The sequence below is a fragment of the Pyxicephalus adspersus genome, chromosome 4 (genome assembly GCF_032062135.1).
Source record: "Pyxicephalus adspersus chromosome 4, UCB_Pads_2.0, whole genome shotgun sequence".
Classification (NCBI taxonomy): Eukaryota; Metazoa; Chordata; class Amphibia; order Anura; family Pyxicephalidae; genus Pyxicephalus; species Pyxicephalus adspersus.
Genome location: NC_092861.1, coordinates 108,906,034 through 108,928,788, shown reverse-complemented (window position 1 = coordinate 108,928,788; position 22,755 = coordinate 108,906,034). Strand labels below are relative to the sequence as shown.

At 34.7% G+C, this 22,755-nt stretch overlaps 1 protein-coding gene across 1 annotated transcript in view; it reads left to right on the top strand.

Annotated features, from left to right (window-relative positions):
* UTRN (utrophin) overlaps positions 1–22,755 on the top strand; it is a 393,317-nt gene that overhangs the window by 159,014 nt on the left and 211,548 nt on the right. The window contains exons 51-52 of the mRNA XM_072410243.1: positions 2,942–3,147; positions 9,254–9,481. Of these exons, the coding sequence (XP_072266344.1) occupies positions 2,942–3,147; positions 9,254–9,481 (434 nt within the window). The remainder of the gene's footprint in view (positions 1–2,941; positions 3,148–9,253; positions 9,482–22,755) is intronic.

The window sequence follows — 22,755 nt, the reverse complement described above, 5'->3', positions numbered from 1 at the left end:
ATACAATAGAAGAGGGCAATGGAGGTTCTACTCAGCATTTAAATCGATACTAAAATATAAATATCTTATTAGATGGGAAGGTTTGCATTTGGATAGATTGGAGAGGTGTTACCTCTGTCAAGTACATATTCCTGTCTGTGTCCCACTTAAATGTAATTTTGATGGGTGTTATGTGAGGCAGGAAGGGAGGGTAATTTTTTTCAGTAGTGACACACTTAACGTTAAACCCTAATTAACAGAAGCCGAAAAGTTTAGTACCTTTTTCTTAGCAAAATTATTACCACAATTTGCCCTTTGTAGAAAATGAAGCTCCTAATATTAAGCTGCCCTCTATTTGGTTAGCTGAGTTTATTCTGTATGTTTCTCATGCAGAAATATTTGTACATGCTAAATAAGTAAATAAAACAGTCATGCAATGTAATATATTATCATATTTTGAACTGTGCAGGAAGTGTAAAACAGCCTGTTCAGATGATATGCTTGTTCTATATGTTTTGTAAGTTAAATCTATACATTAATGGTTACAAAAAAAAATGAAAATTTGAATTTAAGTGTGAACATGTTTAATTGATGTGCTAACCCAGAAAATATATATACAATTTTACTGTAACTAAGTATATATGTACCATAGCTCAGTTCCTATTCCTTCAAATTTAGGTACCAGTTTTGTTTAGATTTTTATCATGTCAGTTGCCGCAAAATTATACATGTGATAGAAGTGGTGATGAAATGCTGCATATCAACTGCATATATGGATGTCAATATTTATTCTCACAGGTTGTGTAGCTATAGACTCCGTTTGTATAAATCAGACACTTGACACAGTAAGGTGGTATTGTATCTGCTGTACAACTCACATGCTTGCCCACAGTTAATGCTGGGTGCTTTAGTGAATTAATCAATATTCTCCCCATACAAGAGGGCAATGGAGGTTCTACTCAGCATTTAAATCGATACTAAAATATAAATATCTTATTAGATGGGAAGGTTTGCATTTGGATAGATTGGAGAGGTGTTACCTCTGTCAAGTACATATTCCTGTCTGTGTCCCACTTAAATGTAATTTTGATGGGTGTTATGTGAGGCAGGAAGGGAGGGTAATTTTTTTCAGTAGTGACACACTTAACGTTAAACCCTAATTAACAGAAGCCGAAAAGTTTAGTACCTTTTTCTTAGCAAAATTATTACCACAATTTGCCCTTTGTAGAAAATGAAGCTCCTAATATTAAGCTGCCCTCTATTTGGTTAGCTGAGTTTATTCTGTATGTTTCTCATGCAGAAATATTTGTACATGCTAAATAAGTAAATAAAACAGTCATGCAATGTAATATATTATCATATTTTGAACTGTGCAGGAAGTGTAAGTTAGAATTCTATTTTCTAGCTGTTTTTCATTTTGGTACTTCAAAGATGCTGGGAAATGCTAATACTACATTTCATTTATGAAAATCTTGCAGATAAAATGCTTCTAGACTGGTGAATAGAAATGTGTAATATAAAACATTATAGCCATGGGGATTCAGTCGTATTAAAGCACATCGACTCATCAGCATACTCACACTTCTTTAGTAATTCAGGCCTACTGAGTTTTCTCATTATAATGAAATAGTTAATTGCTTCCAGGATGCTGACAATAGGTTGGCCAGTTATGTAACCAATACAAGAGGAGAATTTTAAAGAGAAATAATGATTTCTGATAAATGTCTCAGGAAAGTTGACTTGAAATCACGGCAATGCCTTAACAGACCATAGTCTGAAAATTCTATTTGACTGCTGTACTAACTCTTTTTCCTTAGTGGTAAAAAACGCTTTAATCCTCATACTTGTTCGGACTAAGCGATTGCTGGGGTTGATTTACTATAGCAGTAGAGACTGTTTACATTGCTGAATGTATAGTGGCTTAGCTTAGTAAATAGGACGAGTCTGTGTATAATTGTCAGGAACAATAAAAAAAAAAATGGATTATTGCTTGCAAATAATTGGAACATACCTATTTGTATTTTATTATTTTTATTGTTTACTGAGGCGAGATAACACAGCATTAACAGAGACATTGCATACACATGGGATTGTATAGAATCATAAGGTTTGTAACAGAGCAATCTAATATGACATAAGGAACAATACAGTGTTCCACAAGACACCAGTTCATTTCCATGTGGAGTTAACTCCTGGGCATGGGCGGAAATGACCCTCAGCATCACAATGGTCACAATGGTAAATGGCCTCTCAAAGGGTTATTCAAGTAGCTGGAACTGAGGTTATAGCATTTCTAAAGATCAGATGTTTATAGCAAGGAGACCTTGAACCCCCATACTTGTGGAGAACTGAAGGAAAGAGAGGGGGGTAGGGGACCATTCAACTCTGAAGGAGCTAAGTGGTTTTGAGAGGCCAAAAAAAAAAGTTAGGACTGTAATTTACCTAGAGATCCTATATATGAATAATTTCATCCAGTATGTTAGGTGTGCAGTTGAGTTTGTGATTCATCATAATCCAATTTTTAAAATCAGGGATCTAAGGGTATGGTAGTTGATTTCCATGCCCTAGCTAGTGTTATGCGAGCAGCCAGGAGGATTTTTTTTATAAGTTTTTGGACATATGTAAATGGTGGTTCAATTTTTCTAAACTGGGCGCCCTCTAATGAATTTTCCCAACTTGCTTTGTAGGAATATACCTTCACCTCATTCATTAAACTGTAGTACATGTGCACAGATCAACTTGATTATGTGTTCCTCCTAAGTAAATGTTCACTTGTAGATTCATACATGCCAAATGTATGTTCACTTAGCTAGTAAATCAGGTAACAGCAGATTCTACCTAGGATTATTTTTTTTTTTGTTATTTTGGCTGTTTAAGTATATATGAAGTGTATTTTGCTTGATGAACACCATATGGTGTTTTTTTTTCGGTTTAATAACTTTTGGACTGTTTAATGCAACAGCGGAAAAGTTGAAGAACCAGTGGGACAGCACACAACATGGAGTTGACATTCGACAAAAGCAGCTGCAAGATATGTTATTGGACAGCGTAAAGTGGGAGCAACTAAGGAAGGAATTGCAAAGTGTGTTGGACCAAACAGATTTCCGTCTGTATACCCTCATTCAAACATCCAAAGACACACTCATCAAGCAACTTGCAGAGAACAAGGTAAATGCTCAGTAGTAAATACTGATAGTTGAGAAGAAGTATATAAAACCTAAAAATGGTCACAAAGAGTGTTACTGATCTTTATAATTATCAGTAAGATCTTTATTATCATGAACTAAAATGGAACAATAAGATAAAAACTGAAATTCATTGGCTTATACAATACGTTTGTGATGTGATACTTAGGCTGTTTAACAGGTAAACGTGTCTAATGGAAAACTAGCTATAGCAAACAACAATATTTTTTTTATATATCTACAACATGTTAATAAGTTTAGTGTAATTGGTTCCTGTAAGTTGGTACAATTTATATATATATATATATATATATATATATATATATATATATATATATATATATATATAGATGTGTTACATATTTTTTAAAATGTTTCCAGTATTGTTTTATTATATTTATTCAGCTTGAAATGCTTGAAAATATATTCAAGTTATTCAGCATTTTATTATTACACCCACAGAAACATGCAGTTATTGTATTTGGACTGCAGAGGGAGGCATTGTAACACTGTTTTGAATTAACATTTAACATTGGACTAGCTTTATACATTTAGAATTATTCACTTCAGAAGATGAAATATGTGCTTCTGTGTTAAGCAAAACATAATCTTTTAAAAGCCACATATCAACATTATAAGTGTGTTTCAGACATTTTGTATACCATTGCTACATTTTCAATTTGGTGCATTGCTTTACCAATTATATTAGGGCTGTAATATCTTCCCATTATTTTCCCCAGTACTTTGCCATCTTCTAACCCCACAATGCATAGCTTGATTTCATTGATCATGGTTGCTATGAGATAATGCAATAATAGATCAATATAGAACATCCAACAGGTGGCAAATAAAAGTTGGCTATTCCATTGCTGAGATAGACAGTTCCATACGAACAAAACTGCATAGCAGGGTTGCAGGCAAATACGGAATGCATCCCCACCTCTCCTTGAAGGTCTGAAACAACTTTAAGCTAGTTTTGCACTTTAATTATCTTTCCTTTTTTTTCCAAAAGAAGCTATAGCATAAGGAATAGTGAAGAGTGGATAAAAAGCTTCTAAACAACCTTAAACTCCTATTAAAACTCGTAAACACCTATAAATGTGTCCCTTCATTTCATTTAAAGTGTTTATGAGTTTTTTTTTGAACACATTTTTGAGTGTTAATAGGCATTTTAAAGTAAGCAAACACTGCAGTCTGTGTTTTTTTGCAGACCTAAATTTCAACACCCAAAATAATAATTTGTACTACCACAGTCTGTGCAAACTTACCTTTTGCCTGTAGTTAACAAAAGAGCTACCACTGGGCTTTTATTGTTTGGCAGCCCAACTTTGTTGGGTACACTCTAAAACAACAAACCACATCTTCTACCATGCAACTTAATTCTTTGACAAGTGTCCCACAGTAAATTTCACTGTAATGATTTATGTTATTAAACATACATTTTTGTCATTCCCGTCTTGTTTTTATGACACCAAGGCATTTGATTAGGGTGACTTCATTGTCTATGTGACTTTAAATGGTGGGCAAGGTCTGGACATCTACAAGAGCATAGGAAGTCACTTGAATGACTAGTGAAATGGCTTCATTATTTAAGAAAAATTAATACTTGCAAAAAATGTATTCTTTAAAACATGTAAAATTTTTCAAAAAAGAAACGCTTATTTTTTTCCAGTTTTAAGTGGCTGTAGTTTTTTATAAAATTGGATGATTTTTAGTTTCCTGGGATTAGTCACTTTGGGAGCAAAAAAATCTCTAAATACCCATATTCTTCCTTCTTTTTATTCCTTTTTTTTATAGCAGCCTATAACTTGCAGTTAATCTTATCTCATTTTGAGACATTGTAACTAACATCACTCATGGGAACATATCTTAGATTTATTTATTACATTGAAGAAAAAAATTGAAAACGCTGGAACTTACATAGGTAGGCAAAACTTTTTGGACTGAAAAGCTTGAAAGTTTGCTGTTAGATTATCCAAGTCACATGTCTGTCCTAGACTCCCAGTATCTATTTATAATGAAACTGTCACTTTTCGGTGGACCGACCCTTTAAGGTCAATTAGAACAATTTCCAAAGTTTAGAACAGCAGCAATGATTGCTGGACTGCATTATATGCTAACTTGTTTGGCTTGTGATTTTTTTAACTTTTAAAACCCCAAGAATGAATTTGCCATATATTGCAGCTTACTGCTCCTTAGATGTGGTGTTTGCATTTGTTTTTTCTTTCATGTTGTATTTATTTCTACCTGGACTAACATTTTTTAAAGCAATGAAGAATTTCCCATATCCTGTTAGAAATCTATCGATATCCTTTCACAAAAGCCCCAATCTAGTTAAGAATTTCATTTTTGCTGTTACATGTGTAATATCATACATCTTTTATATCAACCAATATATTCACTAAATTTTATGGATGCTAGATATGAATAGCATGAATAAGAGATCATCTATAGCAACATACATTTTTAATATAGCTTTCTTTGCTGTATATGTATATGTGTGTAAATATACAGTATACCTTCTACTCTGATGTTTTCTATGCTAACCTTCATCAAATAAGCTGATATTATAGTGTTCTAAGGTACCAAATTTAGTATGTTTTTACCAAACCAGGACTAATATTGAAATTAGTTGTAGCTTTACTGAAAATTGATTACAGTGTATTTTTGGTATTTAAAGATTACTCTAATTTGCTTGTAGCTTGTTTAAACTGGGATGGGCAGAGCCGGAGAGCAGTCAGTGAAACCTTTAGGCACACAATGTTTGGCAGTACCTTTCTGTGTTCAAATACATTTATATGAAATCTGTGTATTTCTACTAGAGATAAGAACGAAATGGTGACCAGTATTTCTACAGGGTATGCTGTCTCTGTACCTCAGCTGCATAAAAGCATGGGTTTATTGTGCCTAGGGTTAAGGTACTCCATGTATGAGTTGCCAAAACTACCTCTGCATTGTCCCATATGTGACTGGTTTGTTTACAGCATGGGAAAGAATAAGAGCCTAGCTGAGCCAAGTGCAGAAATAGTGAGTGAAGGATTCATATAATACCTACATATGGCAGCACTAACAGTCATAGTTGTGTCCCTCAGAAGAGCTCACAAGCCAACATTGTATGTCCTTCAAAGTTCATATGGGAAAAATATGGGAAAAGCCAAGTAACTTCTAAGTATGCATGTAGACATAAAGTGACACCATAGAGCCTAAAACAAGATCAAAGGCACATCAAGTGAAATCCAAAGCTGGATGAAAAAAAATTGTATAAACGTATTTTATCATAATTAGGGCAAATATTTATGATATAAGTGGTCTGGCAAACAAAATGGTATTCCGTTGTGGCTTACATCTACTTCATTGATTAAAATTGTCCAGTAAAGTGATGTAAATGTTTCCCAGTTTTCAGTTGTACAATATTATGTAAGATCATAGAATAGATACTGGCTGATATTAGGGAGCACCTTTGAAAATGCATCACATAACTGGGATTATTGCAGGTCATTGACAAGATTGTGGCCTTCTTATCTTTTACCTGTCTCCTAGCAACAGTTTTCCCTCAATCCTTTTATGATATGTATCCACTTTTCTCAGATGCCTTTCAGTCAACAATGGAGATTCTTGTCTAGAGGACAGGAGAAAACATGAAAGGTGATTTCCATATGGCAGCTTTCATTGTTATGGAAATGGCTTTGTTTTGCTTACAACCCATCTCCCAATTCTTTTGATATCTATAAGGAGCACATTTTGAGGCTGTGGTGTGTTTTTATTCAAATTTCAGTATGTGCAGAAGAGGTATGCATTATTGTAATTGTGATTACTCCAGATTATGAGACATATTAGGATTGTCAGATAGGATAGCATTCCTAATCATTTAAGATCACACATCTACCAATAGACCAAACGACTACATTCCATACCCTGCTCTATACATTACATATACTGCACCACTACATTCCATACACTGCTCTGAATATTATTTATACTGCACCACTACATTCCATACACTGCATTATACATTACATATACTGCATTACTACATTCCATACACTGCTCTGTACATTACATATACTGCACCACTACATTCCATACACTGCATTGTACATTACATATTCTACCAGTTTTATACTGTAAAATGTCACTGAGACAAGTAGTTGTGGCCTATTATGGGCTTAAACTGTGACATCACAAAAAGCTTCTTTTAGGTCCTGATAGGTCATCAGGATGACATAATAGTAGGAATGAATGTAGCTATGGACATTTAAATTATACAGTATGGTAACATTAACACAGTTTAGCTCTTTAGCTCACCTTAGTAGACTAAATAATATTCTACCGAAGTTTAGTCATATAGACTTGTGACCCACAACATTTGCCAATTAAATGACAGTGAATTTTTAACCTATATTCTTAACTGAAGCAAAAAATGTTTCACTTTAGCAGCACTATTACTGTAAGCACGCTTTATTGCAAGTCAGGTTTTCTTCAACAGTGGTATCACCTACAAATGCTTCATGGTAAAGCAATTGTGAGCAAGATTCACTGAATGGAATTACAAATATTTTTCTAGGTAAAATAAATCAGATATGGCTATACTACTGTATGTTTTACTGTTTGGCTTGAGTTCTGTATAATGCATATGATTATAATCATATAGAGCAGCTGGTAACATAAAAATATGTCATTTATAAAACATTTTATTATTCATAAAGCTATGCAGTATGATTTCAAAATACATTGTTGCTAAAACATACACCTATCTGTGATTGCTGTCTCATATTATAGCCTTTGTGTTCTTGGTGATTTTTAAAATGAATTACATATACAACCTTTAGCTCCTGATCTTTGGTTTGCAGTGAGGAAGCTTCTATAATAAAGCAATAGGGTTTCAGGGTAATGAAATCTGACACTGGAAATGTATTGTCACTGCAAGGCCGAAACATTTTCTGTATTGTGTATTAAAGGATATCAGATAAGTGGAAATAGTAGAGGTTACGTAAAGGGCTTTCTGGAGTACATGGCCTTTGTGAGTTTGAAAATCTCATTTAATTATGATGACGTGGTTCTTCTGCCTGAATCTTTTCCGAGTCAATTTTCTTAAAAGGCAACGCTATATAGGAAATGACTGTTTAGAAAAATTCTATATTTTCTGTAATGTATAGGAACAGCTCCTGTAAATCATATTTCCTTCTTGTTACCTAGTATTATCTGATTCCTATATTTTGCTGATGAACAACATATGACATGTCTCTTTATGAATATAATAATTAATAAAGATTCTTGTGTGTGTGCAGCGCCTGCATAGTATTAATAGCAAGTCATTTTTTTTTTGTAAAATATTTAAACTGTTCATTAAGAAGTAGTTAATTACTTGAAGTAGTGCATTACATTAAATGACACTGTTTAAAACATAACTTTGATAGTACCTGCCAGGTGAAACTGGACCATTAAAGTGCACCTTTCCAGATTACAGACATCAATGTATTTGTATATTCTTAACAAGTGACAACAAAACCTAAAAACAAACCATCACTAACCTATTTAGCTGTGTTTGATGTAACATTATGCACTGTCAAAGATCACAACATTCTAGAGTGAGTTTTGGTAATTTTCTAAAGTTTAAGAAACATCTGTTGGGTGTTTACTTTAAAAAGCCTAGAAGCCTGCCAAGATTTGCTGTAAAAGCTAACCTAAGTCAAATAAAAAAAAAACTTCTAATAAACTACTACTACTACTTCTAATAAAGATTTTGCTATAAGAAGTGGCTTTATAAATCAGTATGAACACTCACATAGGCTCAGTTTCATTATTTTAGTAAATGTGTTTACCAATATTTTTTTCTCAGATTTTTACTGTGAAATGAAAGTACAACTTCTGTATTATGTATTGTTTAACTGTATATATCATTTTGATAGTTGCATCTTTTTAAGATAGGTAGATAAGGTTTACCCACAACTAATATTCCTACCTGGTCTAAACTTGACTTAAAAAAAGGCAAACTAATAAAGGCAAATGTTTCTCTGTGAACCATTTTTCTCATCATTAGGCATGCTTTACGCAAAGATTATTTGTTCCCTTTCTTTTTACTTCTAAAGATGAAATCAAAGCTGCACTGCTTGTTTTTGCTATTTAGGGTTGGCGACCGACAGAGCACCCTGGAGAAGGAGCTGAAGAATTTCCAGTCTTTGGTCAAAGAGCATGAGAACTTAATGAAGTGGATGCAAGAAGCAGAGACAACTGTGAATGTTCTCATGGATGCATCACAACGTGAAGGTGTTCAGCAAGATGTTAAACGTTTACGTCAGCTCAAAGTTCAGCTGCAGGTAAGATTTTTAAGTGCTTAGCTTATTGAATATTGCATGCATTGCATTTATTCATAACAGCCAGACCTGTTTGAGTTTCCATTAGTCTTTGACAATCAGAGAATCAATGATGGATACTCATTGGTTGGTATAAGTTTTCTAATTCCCAGAGATGATTGTGTACCTCACATGTTAACAATTTTCATATTTCAATTTCAATGATGCAGTCTTCATTTATATTTTCATGTAACATATTTATTTGACAAATGACACATATTAATATACTTCTTTATCATGAAATGATGATGATGATGCTTCTGCATTTTTTAATTTTTCATGGGAATTGTATGTGTTTAAAGTTTTCTTGCATGTTTTTTATTCAAGTTAACCTTTTACTTATATGTTGAATAATGCTAATCTATTTGTATGTCTGTTGTATGGGTTAAAAATGTAAATGTAGGTTCATTAAAGTTTACATATGATTTGACCTCACTACAGAAGTGTTACACGTATGTATATTTTGTGTCTGTCAAACTTCAATAACTGCTTTATTTTGTATTCCCACATTTTAAGCTGCTAACGTCTGTGTCATGATTCTTATTTCTGTAAATAATTTCTGCAGCTTGTAAGATGTATTTCTTGATGTTCTGATTTGTGTCATAGTGTAAGGCGACTGGTCCCTTTTAGTAATTGTAAGTTGCTTCCTGGCAGGTCTTGTCGTGAAATGACACTGAAAATCCATATCAAACTAAATTAACATCTGGTACATTGATATGTAGGTACTGCAGAAATGACAAGAATGCTTACATTTATATACTTTTATAGTTTCAATACTGCATCATGTTATTTTTAAATTGTGACAGATTGGTAATGTAGTTTGAAAATTGTAAAACGTGATCAAGGTTCAGCTCAGAAAAATTGGTTTCTTTCATTATTCCTCCAGTGGATTTCCGCAGGGAAAAAAATCAATAAATGTCAGAAAATATTACATTTGTGTTTTGCTGAAGAATGCTGCTGGACCAAAATATTGATCAATGGCTATCAATAACACTAGAAAAAATATGTTTCATTCACCTTGACAGGATATTGTGGGAGACAAAACATTTATTAGTACATTTGTAAATGTATTTTTCATTGTTTTGTGAGTGGGATTGCAAATGCAGGAACCTGCTGGCCTTCATGGTATTCCTGGACACATTAATATCTTTTTCTTCTGTATCTGCAAAGTTTTAGCACTAAAATCACTGACAGAGCTTGTTCTAGTTTCATGTAGGCATCCCCAACAAGCGCACAGAAAGTTGGTCAGATGGTGTCTGCTGGAATAGAGGATTGAGGTTGAAAGAGACCTCATGACTTATGCCTTCGAATTTGTTATATATTTATTCCTAATGTATTTAAATATATGTATCTATTATATTGGCTATGGCTTTGTGTTGTTAATCGGAGCGTGTCACAAAATTATTAGGTCTAGATGGAACTATCATTTTGTGCCTGAAACTAGTTTCAAACAGGTAAGTATGTGCCTGTTCAGTGTGCTCTGGATTTAGTGACAGCACAGTCAAGCAATTAATTCTTTCTCTTGAGTCCAGTTGTACAGATATTTTACTTCTATTACATCAAGGTGGCTCAGTGGTTAGCACTCCAGCCTTTGCAGTGCTAGGTCCCAGGTTAAAATTTTGGCCAGCACACTATCTGCATGGAGTTTGCAGGTTCTCCCCATGTTTGTGTGGGTTTCCTCTGGGTATTCCAGTTTTCTCCCACATCCAAAAAAAAAAAAAACATGCAACTAGGTTAGGCTTTCCCCCAAAATTGACCTTAGGCTGTATGAACCTCCCTGCTGGTAATCCGAAGTGTGGCTCAAGGTGATTTTTCCATACCAAAAGCGGTAACCCCGAGCCACACTCATGGTGGAATTGCCAGGGAGTTTAAAAGTCCTACCTGGTTCCCAGGTTCCAGCGGCGTCCGCCAGCAATGCCAAGAATCTTCTTCCCCTGGCGATGCCGGCATCTGTGTAACCTGGTGAGGCCCTGCCAGGATCTGTGTCCCCGGTGTGTGAGCGTTGCGCACATGAGGCCAGGGGAAGCAGATTTTACAAACTGTAAAACATGGCATTTTGCAGACCAACAGCAAACGATAAAAATTATTACGATGAAAATTATGTTCTTGAAATATAAAAATGTCAGCAACAATATATATTCCCCACACTAATACTGATGACTTGTTGGCTATATTTTCTTTTTAACATTTTAGTAATAGCAGCATGTATTTGTTATTGTTAATCATATTTTCAGATATGAATGATTATTAGTCTAAACTAGGTTTTAACGTGCTTCTGAAAGTGATCAGATCCAAAATTTTCCTTCCAAAGTGATGCAATTTTAACAACTGCGTACTACGTACACATGTCAGATGACTCTTGTCCGATAATTGCCACAGAGCTGGTATCAAATGAGAATCTGGCGTGTGTACAGTGCTACTCCGACATCATTCATGGATCAATCCTGGCTTATCCACAATGGTACATAACAAGTACAATCGTAATACCTAAAAGTGTGGGGGAGCAATTGCAGCGGGGTGCCGCTCCGTTGTTCTCCCCCCTACCCTCTCCATAGAGCAGAATGACGCTTGTTCAGTCTTTTGTCGCTAGTTGATGATAATTATTATTATTTTAACATGTGTACGCTTTCTCCAAGAGCAGCTATAATAACCAACTGCAGAGAGCAACATCCTATTCATCATATTAATGTCTCTCTTGCACCCCAGAAATGAAAAATGTATATCAATTCTAATGCATCAATACTTACTTTTTTTATACAGTCCCATAGTCTTCCTCCAATTTTCCGTTGTGACCATTGATCCCATGAAGCTCTTTTTTCCATCTGTAGCCAGTTTTGACACGCGCCACTTGCTGATGTCATCCGTTTCAGTGTAGGACTATTGGCCATGTTTCATCCCAGTAGCAAGGCCACAGGTCCTACATTGAATACATGATGAAGTTGGAGTGCCTACCCATAATTCTGTGTTAAAGACAAGAGGAACTGTCAACTGTTTTGAGGGAGCATAGAGTATGGCAAGGCTGAAAGTAGTTCCTGCTACTCACAGCTCTAATAGTATCTTGCACTAGTATAAAATGGGGCAAAGAACTTACTGTAATATCTGGTATGAACATCAACTTTTACACAAAGATTTTAGTAAAGCCAAACAACATACTTGGTCTAGGGTAACAGGTCACACATTGTATTGTAAACCGTCAATAACACATTGCTGTGTATAATAAATGTTTCCAAAAGGGTACTCAGGCCAAATAGGTTCTTATTGTTGTTATCTAAAAAATAATATTATTTTTTGGTTATAAAAAATATAACACTATGCACAGTTTACAGTTTGTAGGTCAATGGATCTATAATTAAACTGCTAACAAATGAATGATTCATGCTGTGCTGGTGCAGATTGAATGAACTGTGACTATCGGTCTCTCTGTGTTTCCCTCGCCGCAATGTGTTTTGTGCCTGATCCTGTCAGTATGATACTAAAGCTTGGTATAGACATTCGATAGACATCAGATGATTGTTGTGAAAGCAATGTTTTGTGATCTTTTCCATTGACAGATAAAGAATCGAGCACTGTACACTCAGCTCTTTCTGTTCAATGGAGAGGGATCAATGAGCAAGTGACACCCTATTATGCTCTCCTCTATAGGAGTTCATAGTGGCCATTGTCCATCAATCCGCCATGGAGTGATGACAGCCAAGTGCCTTTTCCATTGCTTTGGATAAACAGCTCAGATTTCAGTTTAGGGCGTATGCATGTTTGTCCAATCAAAGTTCTTATTTACTAATATTTTTTTTTAATGGAACCTTAAAATGACTTTGCAAATATGATGTATTTCACCCAGGGCAAGGCCAAGGGGTAGGCAGAAGATATGACTGCCTTGGGTACTTCAGCAGAATAGGGTAAAAAGAAAGGTCTTTTCACATTGTTTTTTTCACCTTGGGTGTTGCAAGAATTTTTCCCACCTTTCCATCTCCAACTTTTTTTGTGGACAGAGAGATGTTAAATGACCTGAAATATGTACTACTGCTTCCATTCTTATATTTCCTGTAACTTGCCAAGTCCATCCATATATATCACTTTACATATTTGAAATAAAGCCAGATTTATTCTCATACACAAGTAAATGGGCCAGAGACATGGTTCAGAAAGACATTGGTTTGGAAAGTTATGTTAACTGTCTTATTCTCTATTATAAGACTGACATAGTCTATTATAAGACTGACATGATCAAAACGTTAATTTAATTTTTAAAATATCAAACCTTAAAAATCTGTTGGCAGGAAAACAGATTCTATATATTAGTTTCAACAATGCAGCTGTTTGCCAGGATTTGCCCTTTAATCTTCTGCATTGCCCACAGCAGCATTTATAAATTGGCAGCTGCTAAATGGGTTTCCCAAGTGTTTATTTACATAGAAGCCCAAGCACTCTGACCGTACACTGACACAAACATTTATGTAATTCTCAGATGTTCTTTGGCTTTTGACTTCTAATGTCATGTTTAGTTATGTTGAACCACCGTGCTTTTAATTTTGAATGAACTAATGGCTTAGCCGTCCCTTGTCCAATCTTATTAACTTGAGAGCATTTCTAGTTTTCTTTTCTCTGGCAGTTCTTGAATATGTGGCTGTTTTTCTGAGTAATTTCACGCCTAGCACATTTCCCATAGAAACTTACATTTCTTCTTCTTCTACAAAGTCCTTCCAAATCCTGTCTATATATCAAGTAAAATGTTCACCTTTCCCTATGTGTTATTTTATTTTCATGAATGTGCTGCCCTCCAAGTCACATAAAAACTATAATTGCCAAAATATATACAATTACATAACAAAGAAACGTTACTTTACAGTAGAGTACAGTCATCTAGTGTAATGATGTGGGGCTCTAGCTTATATTGTATATTTATGCAGAAACATCTGGGCTGAATGACCCCTTGGCTTCTAATATCTTGCAAGGATTCTGTCTGCTAATTCCATAATTTATCCTTCAACTACAAAGTCACTACCATGATTAGTGTAATATAAATAAATCAAGTGGCTAGAGGGCAACCGAAAAGCAGTATTTAGGCCTTTACTTACTGTATAGCAAGCACAAACCAGTGCTTAATGAATGGAAAACATAGATATACATTTGTGTGTAAAATGCACAACAAAGGACAACAGGGTGCTCCTTGCATATTGCAGTTGCTGGTCAGTGCCACTGAAAAATGGAAAAGGCCACATACTGTTCCTATTTGCAGGTCCCTAATCCTTTAGAATTAATATTGGTTGTTTTCTGGGTGTTTTTCTGCTGATAACCATGGGCAATGATCAGTTCATTTTGATTGTACTTCTCAAGAAACAACAAATAAAAAGTGGATACTACACACCACAACACACTTTAGTACTAATTTTTAAGTGTGAATAAGTCTTAACACTAAAACATTCCCTGATAGATAATCAATAGCTGCCAATAAAACACACAGACCTGGAAAGTTCTCTACCAGTGAATGTAAGATTCACTGATTTATAAAAAAGACCTGTATATGTAGTACAGTGCTGCACACTGCGTCTTACATAGTGTGCAATACACAAGGTCATCAAACATTGCATTGAAAGAAATGTCCTACGTTTTCACGTAGCAACACACATTTTGTGTTAATGTGAATGAGGCCTAAGAGCTGAAATATACTCTGTATGATAATGGAATGGCATGGAATTTTACTGTACCATGCTATACAGTATGTGTGCAGTTCAAATCCCATCATGTATAAATTATATCTGATGTGAATAGTGTGTACAAAAGGTCAGTGAACACAAATGATTTCTGAATATGTCAAAAATATTATACCAGATAGACCAATAATAACATACACTGCTAGATAAACAAAATCAGAAAAATGCACATAAATAAAATGTCAGCCTGCCAAAATGAATATTTTAGCTATAGGTGGAGTCAGGTGGACAGTCAGCCCCAGGTGCCTATATAATCTGAATATTCCCAATAGTGTGATTGTCTGGCATAATTCCCAAGTCTGTCCTGACAGAAGATTTTGGCATCTTCACCTCTTTCTTTCTTCATATTATAAAATAAAAAAGAAATTACAACAGGTAGCTTGGGAACATTTTATAAAGTGAAAAAATACCAGGTATCTAACCAATAGAAAAGTTAGATGTCATGTAGGTCCTTAAATATAAAAACTTAAATATCAAGAGAAATGAATAAATAATATTAAGAAAAAAGCCAGGGTATTTTCTAAGCGGCAGTGTATTAAAGAGATTGATACAATAAGAGTATTCCTTAATTAGAAATGTGCATACAGCAATATTATTTTATTTAGACAATTAAATTGAAATAAGGTCACCCATACTGAGTTTCATAAGGAAGGGTTTTGTTTGACCTGTTGACTAGATCTAGAATCCCTAAAAAAATTACAGCAATTAAAATATTTGATATCCCGACATGTTTCACCTCTAAGGGCTTCCTCAGAGGACTTGATGTGAGGTGTTAGATTGCTGGCTGCATGTAAACATATCAGTTAATTAATACAGATATAATTCTATACCCAATATAAATCTTGCTTTTCACTATGTGCATAGTTGTCAAAAACATGAAATAAAAAGAAACATCGAATCGTACATATGATTTTAAAGTAATTGTATAGGTGAGGTATAATAATGTTACCAGAAAATATTTATACATATCAGATGTAATGAAAATATATCATAGAAACGTATTATTGTTTACTAACAATATATCATGCATACATTGGTGCCGAAGCATACGGTGAAAGTCTAAATGTAGATACTAATCATAGTTATAATTGTGGATCTAAAGTTCAACCAGAGAGTATGCTATTACTCCTAGTAGCAATCCATGTGCAGAAGAAACATGACAGATTTAGTATTGCATAAATAGACAGCTTGCCATTAATAAAAATACTGTAAGGTAAACAGAGCATTCTCAATATGTCCAGCTGGTTCATGAAGAAGGGTCTATGTGATTTGAATAATAATGTTCGATTGGAGTTATATTAGTCATGGTTGAAGAAATGTACTTACTTTTATTCGTGTGACAATCAAGGAAGAAAGAAAGAAGATGGGATTCAAAGGAGGGTGCACAGAGCTGTGACACCAGCGTGTGAGATGAAAGAGAAAGGGTATAAAACTTTGCTCATAGTATATAGTAATGTAAAAAAAATATGGTTTTTGGTAATATAGGTAAATAAAAGTTTAGTTACATTAACTTTTCAATGTATCTGTAAATATATAGTGTACCTGTTCTCATAGTTTTTACATCTAGAAGTCACAGTACCATCATATGTAAAGAAAGGATGGCACACAGTGCACACAATAGCTATTTACAACAAAGTACATATCTGGATGTTACTCTGGCATCTATAAACAATTTCCTGGCTGCCTTCATAATGCTTTGGTTTGTATGCTTTCTTGTCCTTGTCCCTGAACAAATATAATAATTAAGATTTTGACTTTTCACTGGCTTTATTTTCTGCCTGTTTATTACAGGTTAGTGAAGCCAGACACAACCAGGTAATCATCATCTTTAACTGAAGGCCAGCAATAGTAGCCCGCATATTTTTTTCATAGAGATCTGTACAAAAGTCAGATTTTTGTCACTGGAGACAATCTTTTGTGGTTATTCCCAGTGATTCCCATTATTCCCAGTGACAGGAGAACAAACGCACCCAGATGAGCAGAATCTCACTGTTCTTACCTTCGTAGGAAAGTAAATTGATTGTTCCCGCTCAGATTAACATTGGTAAGTTGATTAGGGGACTAATTTACATATGCTACATTTTCCCCCCAGACAAGTACGGGCATTTGTCCCAGGCGTCAATCTGGTGTGTGTATGGAGCTTACTGGTATAGTACCATTGAAGTGCATTGTGATGGTTTGGAGGGACAAAAATTTGACTGCAAGTGTACACTCACAAAGTACACAACAATTTGATGACAAGTAGTTCTTGAGTTGATGGACCATAGAGAAGAAAAATTTAACTAATTATCTGCTGCTGACTAGTTTGATTTGATTCAATTCCTTAATGGATGGATATTGTTTTATTGACATCTAACTATCTGTTACCCTTTGAAAGTAATCCTTCCAGGCTTGGAGGGCTTTAATAAATCAGGACCATTATCTTTAACCTGAACCGATAACTTGATTTTAAAGCAGATACCCAGAAGTTCCTGCATATGCCCGCAGAAATCTTTAAAACAAGTCCTAAAACATAGAATTATTTATTAATTATTTATTATTATTATTGTTAAACAGGGTTTAAGTAACGGCAACATATTTTGTAGCACTGTACATTAAATAGAATTTGCAAATGACCAACAGATACATATAGAATGTCTCTTTATCCCATTTTTGCTCCAGCAGTTAGGTTTCAGCATACCCTTGTCTCACCTCCAACATGTCAAAATAGTGGTGGGATCTGCTAAAAAGAGATCAAGCTACAGTCCATTTATAACCGGAGAAATAGGAACAGGACAAGAAAATGGTACAGATGGTAAAAAAGGAGAATGTTTGTTATGTGTTCTTCTACTTATCACAAATCTAAACACTTTTACTTTTTGATGTCCTATAATACAATTAAGCTTTAGTGGACTGTCTACCCTGCTGTCGTCTCCTTGGCACAGCACACACAAAGCAACTTAAAGTTTTCAGTGCGTGCTAAGCAGTCAAATCTATCTACTACTTTTCTTCATTAGCCCAGCATGCTCATTGGAGTGTAATAGTTACAAAGCTAAGTAAAAGCAGCTTTAATGCTCCCGTTGGATCAATCTGGTGCATCTGCTAGTGAGCAAGGTCAATGTTTTCTACATTTGTGAACAATTCCTCTTAGAATGCAAACAGCTCCTTTGTGAGCTCAATTACTGAGGCACGTTTGTGTTCATAATGCAGTAATAGTTTCTTTGTTGCCTTCCATTCCAGAAAACTAGAGCAAAATGTTTATTGGAAAGACTAGCTAGCACACCATATTTTTATCTGTTAGTAAATTATGCACTTTCCCTCCTTATGATTCCAGTAGTTAAGAATCTGTTTTGGATGGGATAGTGAAATAGAAATTCCTGTAACTGGATCCGTAACTAAAAGTTTGTATTTTTTAAATCTGCAAACCTTTTCCTTACATACAACGTTGATGTTTCTAGATACTTTCTTAAACACTAGATACTCTTCTTTAAATACTATGGGTGTCCTTTTTTTTACATCCATTTGTTTCTCTCTCTGTCTGTATTTGCTTTTATTCTTCTCTGAACTTATAACTGCAGAATTGTGATAAAGACTTCAGACAACAAAATGACACATGAATTGACTGACTCCCTTGGATTGTTTGAGCCTTGGGCATGTCCTTGTGTACCTCCTCAATATTATTCTATAATGGATGTTTTGTGAGCATCAGTGTTACATGTAATACTAGGAAACAAGCAACAGACAGAATTCTTGAATAAACTATTCAGAGCAAACTAAATATAATATTGTAGACTGTGTGCTGGAAAATAGTTCTGAATTGTGTTGCTCATTGAACATTTTAATCTTAGAAAATCCCATCATTATCTATTTGCTTCTCTGAAATACTTTTAGGAGGCAGTGGGAAGAAATCATAGAAGAAGGATATTTAGAAACAATCTTGAGTTCACAGAGTAGTTTAATAGAACTGTTATTTTTGTATAGTATAAGTATATTCATTGAACTCATGTTTCCTATCAGCTATGCACTTTACTATTTTATCCACTGTATCCTATCTTGTGGCTATATGTGATTAATTTGCATTTAACGTATGGCTGATGGAATTAGAGCAATTATCTCTGAGGTCTCCTCTGAAGATTTATCCCTGCCTGTTATTCACTCCCATGCAGCTGCATTCAGTCAGAGTCTAGCTGTGGGAGAAAGCACATCGTTCAGTAGAAGTGTGCAAGCATCTCTGCCTTTCTCTGTCCTTTAGTACAAGTCTGATTGTGGAAATAACTATATTTGTGAATGTATCATCACAACACGGGGGACTCATCAGTGTATTGTAGTCCTAATGTCTCCATCTTTTAAGTCACATCCTATTGAATGGCTTGCATCGGAGTGAACAAGCGTTTGGATGAGGCAGGCTTCTCAGCTGCTGGCTCTAGCTGCTTTTTCCAGAGCTGGGTTATAAGGATTTAATTTCAAGAAACTGAAGAGATGCAATCCACTTCTGTCTTTCCAAGCAGTGAAGACTTTGGTCTCCTTAAAGCATTTTTTTTTCTTATATATTTGGAAGCGAGCATGCTCAGACAGCTGGCAAATGGTTGTCCAGTGACCATGAGGGAATGATTGCCGCTTTTCATTTATAATGCAAATTCTGAGGTACCTCCAGAAGTGTGGCAAACTTAAAATGATGGCTGTTGTGAGAACATCTCTCCAGAAAGTTGTTGTTTTGTTGCATCACTTGCAAAGGATGGCAGTCTCTTCTCCTCGATATCAGAAACTGTGCAAGGTAAGTTGGCCATGGGGGGATGGTGCTTTCACTACAACACCACTGCCTGGTACGATGCCAACTTTTAAATGTAATAAAAGTGACCCAGTTTTTTTTTATAATACGAACACAACCAATTAATCAATGTAGCATGTAATATGTGGAAATACACGTACACATAGAAGTACACACTCCATCTTGCTGAAATGATTAGCATAATTTGTCTGTTGTCAGCACTGTATATCATTAAGGGTCTTCATAGCCATTGGGTGTATATTGGACATTATTAACAGGCAATGTTTTCAAAAATGCTTTAAATGTAGTTATTGCTCATTTATTAAGGAAACCTAAATGATTTCAGAAGCAGTTTTTTTATGATGTTCTGTGTTTTGTTATTAATGATTTGAATAGCTGATATGTTGTGTTTACTTTTTGGCGTTTGTTCAGTATGTGTATCATACGTGTACAATATTCTAATTCACTGTTTACTATGAAATAGGTTACTGAATAGTCCCTCCAGTGATTGATTCTTAATGGAAATCAGTGCTATATTTGGCACTGTCAGTTTACTAGCCTGCATTCCCAATGACTCTTACGCTCATACATATGGATATGAACTTTACTGTGATTGCATTACAGATAATAGGAAATATTGTCCTTTCTACTGAGCTAGGCTAATCCCATTGTTTTAGTGGCATGCCCTTTAAAGCTTGTATAGTACACAAGCAGTGTTTTTAGTACCTGTAGATGCAACTCTAACAGGTTAAGCATTGTTGCTCAGCCTGTAGAATTTGAGTTGAATATAAAACAGCACAAACGGTAATACAGGGGATATTGCATGGTAGTAAGAAAAAAAGCTTGTGTACAGCAATGAGTTTATAAATAGGTAGGAGAAGAGCATGAGGACAAAAAGCTGGGAAAAGATACCGTATGGTGAAGAATTCCTGGAGGAGATAGTGGGAGGAGGTATTATTAGACATGCTAAGTTGGTTTTGGATATAAGGCACTGGGGAGTCTGTGATGAATTTTATGTGTCATTGTTTTTGCCACTCTTGTCAAATGTTTATATCATTGGTTCTTGCCCACTTTCTCCCTTGGAACTAGCACAGATCAGAACATGAAAATATATATATATATATATATATATATATATATATATATATATATATGTCATTGAGTGATTCAAATGACCAATCTATTTTATGGTGCATGAACTGTAGAATAATCAGCACATTTGTATTATGCATATTTCCACAGGTGCATATACATTCTTGCATTTTGTTCCTCCTGTTATATTATGAGGATGTGGAAAGTCTTTGAACACACTATCAACAGCTGTCTCTCTCTAAAGTGCATTTCCTTCTCTTTGTGCCAACAGATGCCTGTTAGTTTATTTCAGTTCTGCAATCATTCTACTTGTCATACTGTATGCATTGAATTATCTTTCTATCCCCACAGACATATCACAGCACTCTGTAATATGTGATGGGGGTACTCTATAAATGTTTTGCAAGCAGTGGATGGATTGTCTATAATTACTCCAACTATCATTTGACTAGAGCAGGTTCATTAATCTGAATGGTTGTTGTGGGAAGTGCCTCTATTTGCCTTTCTTTCACTTAGTAAACACAGAATACCCTTAAGGTGTATGTTTATTAACTTCATGAATCTGCGGGTACTCGTTTTAGTTTATGTCATGGATTTAAATTGTAATATATTTGCTTGCAAGCTATACCGTTACATTGATTTAAAGACATTCTACATGAAGCATAATGTATTTACTATTAAAACAATGAAAGTTTATGATACTCAGACCATTTAGTGGTCTTAAATAAGTGTCATTGTACAAATCTAACAATGCTGACTACACACATACTATAAGCAGGGACAAGTAATTTACTTCTCTAAATTATGATTATGTATTCATACAAAATCAATGATAATAACAGTAATGCCATGGATGTTGGAAATGCCAGTATCAAATACAGTATGTGTGAGATGTTCAAAAAAAAGAGTACCATTTTGGTTTGTTTCAGTAATGTTTAGGACAATGAATTTTTCAATATAAAATTGAGAACAGCAACATTTTAAATTATACCGTTGACATTAAAAACTCTTTAGCCCATACCTTAATATTTGGGTTCTGGCATGTCTCATCGTAGATCTTTACAACAGTAATGGCTTTAAATGTTCAACGTGCCTGATTATCTCAAAAGTTTGTACAGTGATACTAAAATAATTTGCATTACTGTAATTAAAAATATGTAACAATAATCTGGCTAAATTACTTTTTTCATATGATTGGAAAATGTCTGCTGTCTTTAGCAAATCTACACAAAGCAACATTTAGTGGTTAGTTTACAGCCCTGCGTAATATGTTGGTGCTTTTTAAACTCTTGTTTATTATTATTAATAATAATAATAATAATAATAATAATAATAGTTTGGTTAGTGCCATCTTGCCAAGAATCATATGCATCGTTGTCTTTCTACCACGTGGGTGGACCTTAGACATGTGTAACCTCGTTCTAAAGCAACTTGGAGCTTACACATGAGCTTACTTATTTGCTACTGACAGTTGAAGGGAGTGGTGGGGGAGCAAAGGACAATTAACATGTATATACTGCATAGAAAGGAAGGTGTTATTGTAATCTTTTTGTTTTGCCCTTCATTGCCAAACCATATATTTGCATGATTCCAATTTCTTTAAACCAGGAGAATAGACTATAATGATTTGCAGTTCAATTTATTGGTAAATCAAGTAAGGTTTAGTGAATTTATTTTTAATAAAACCA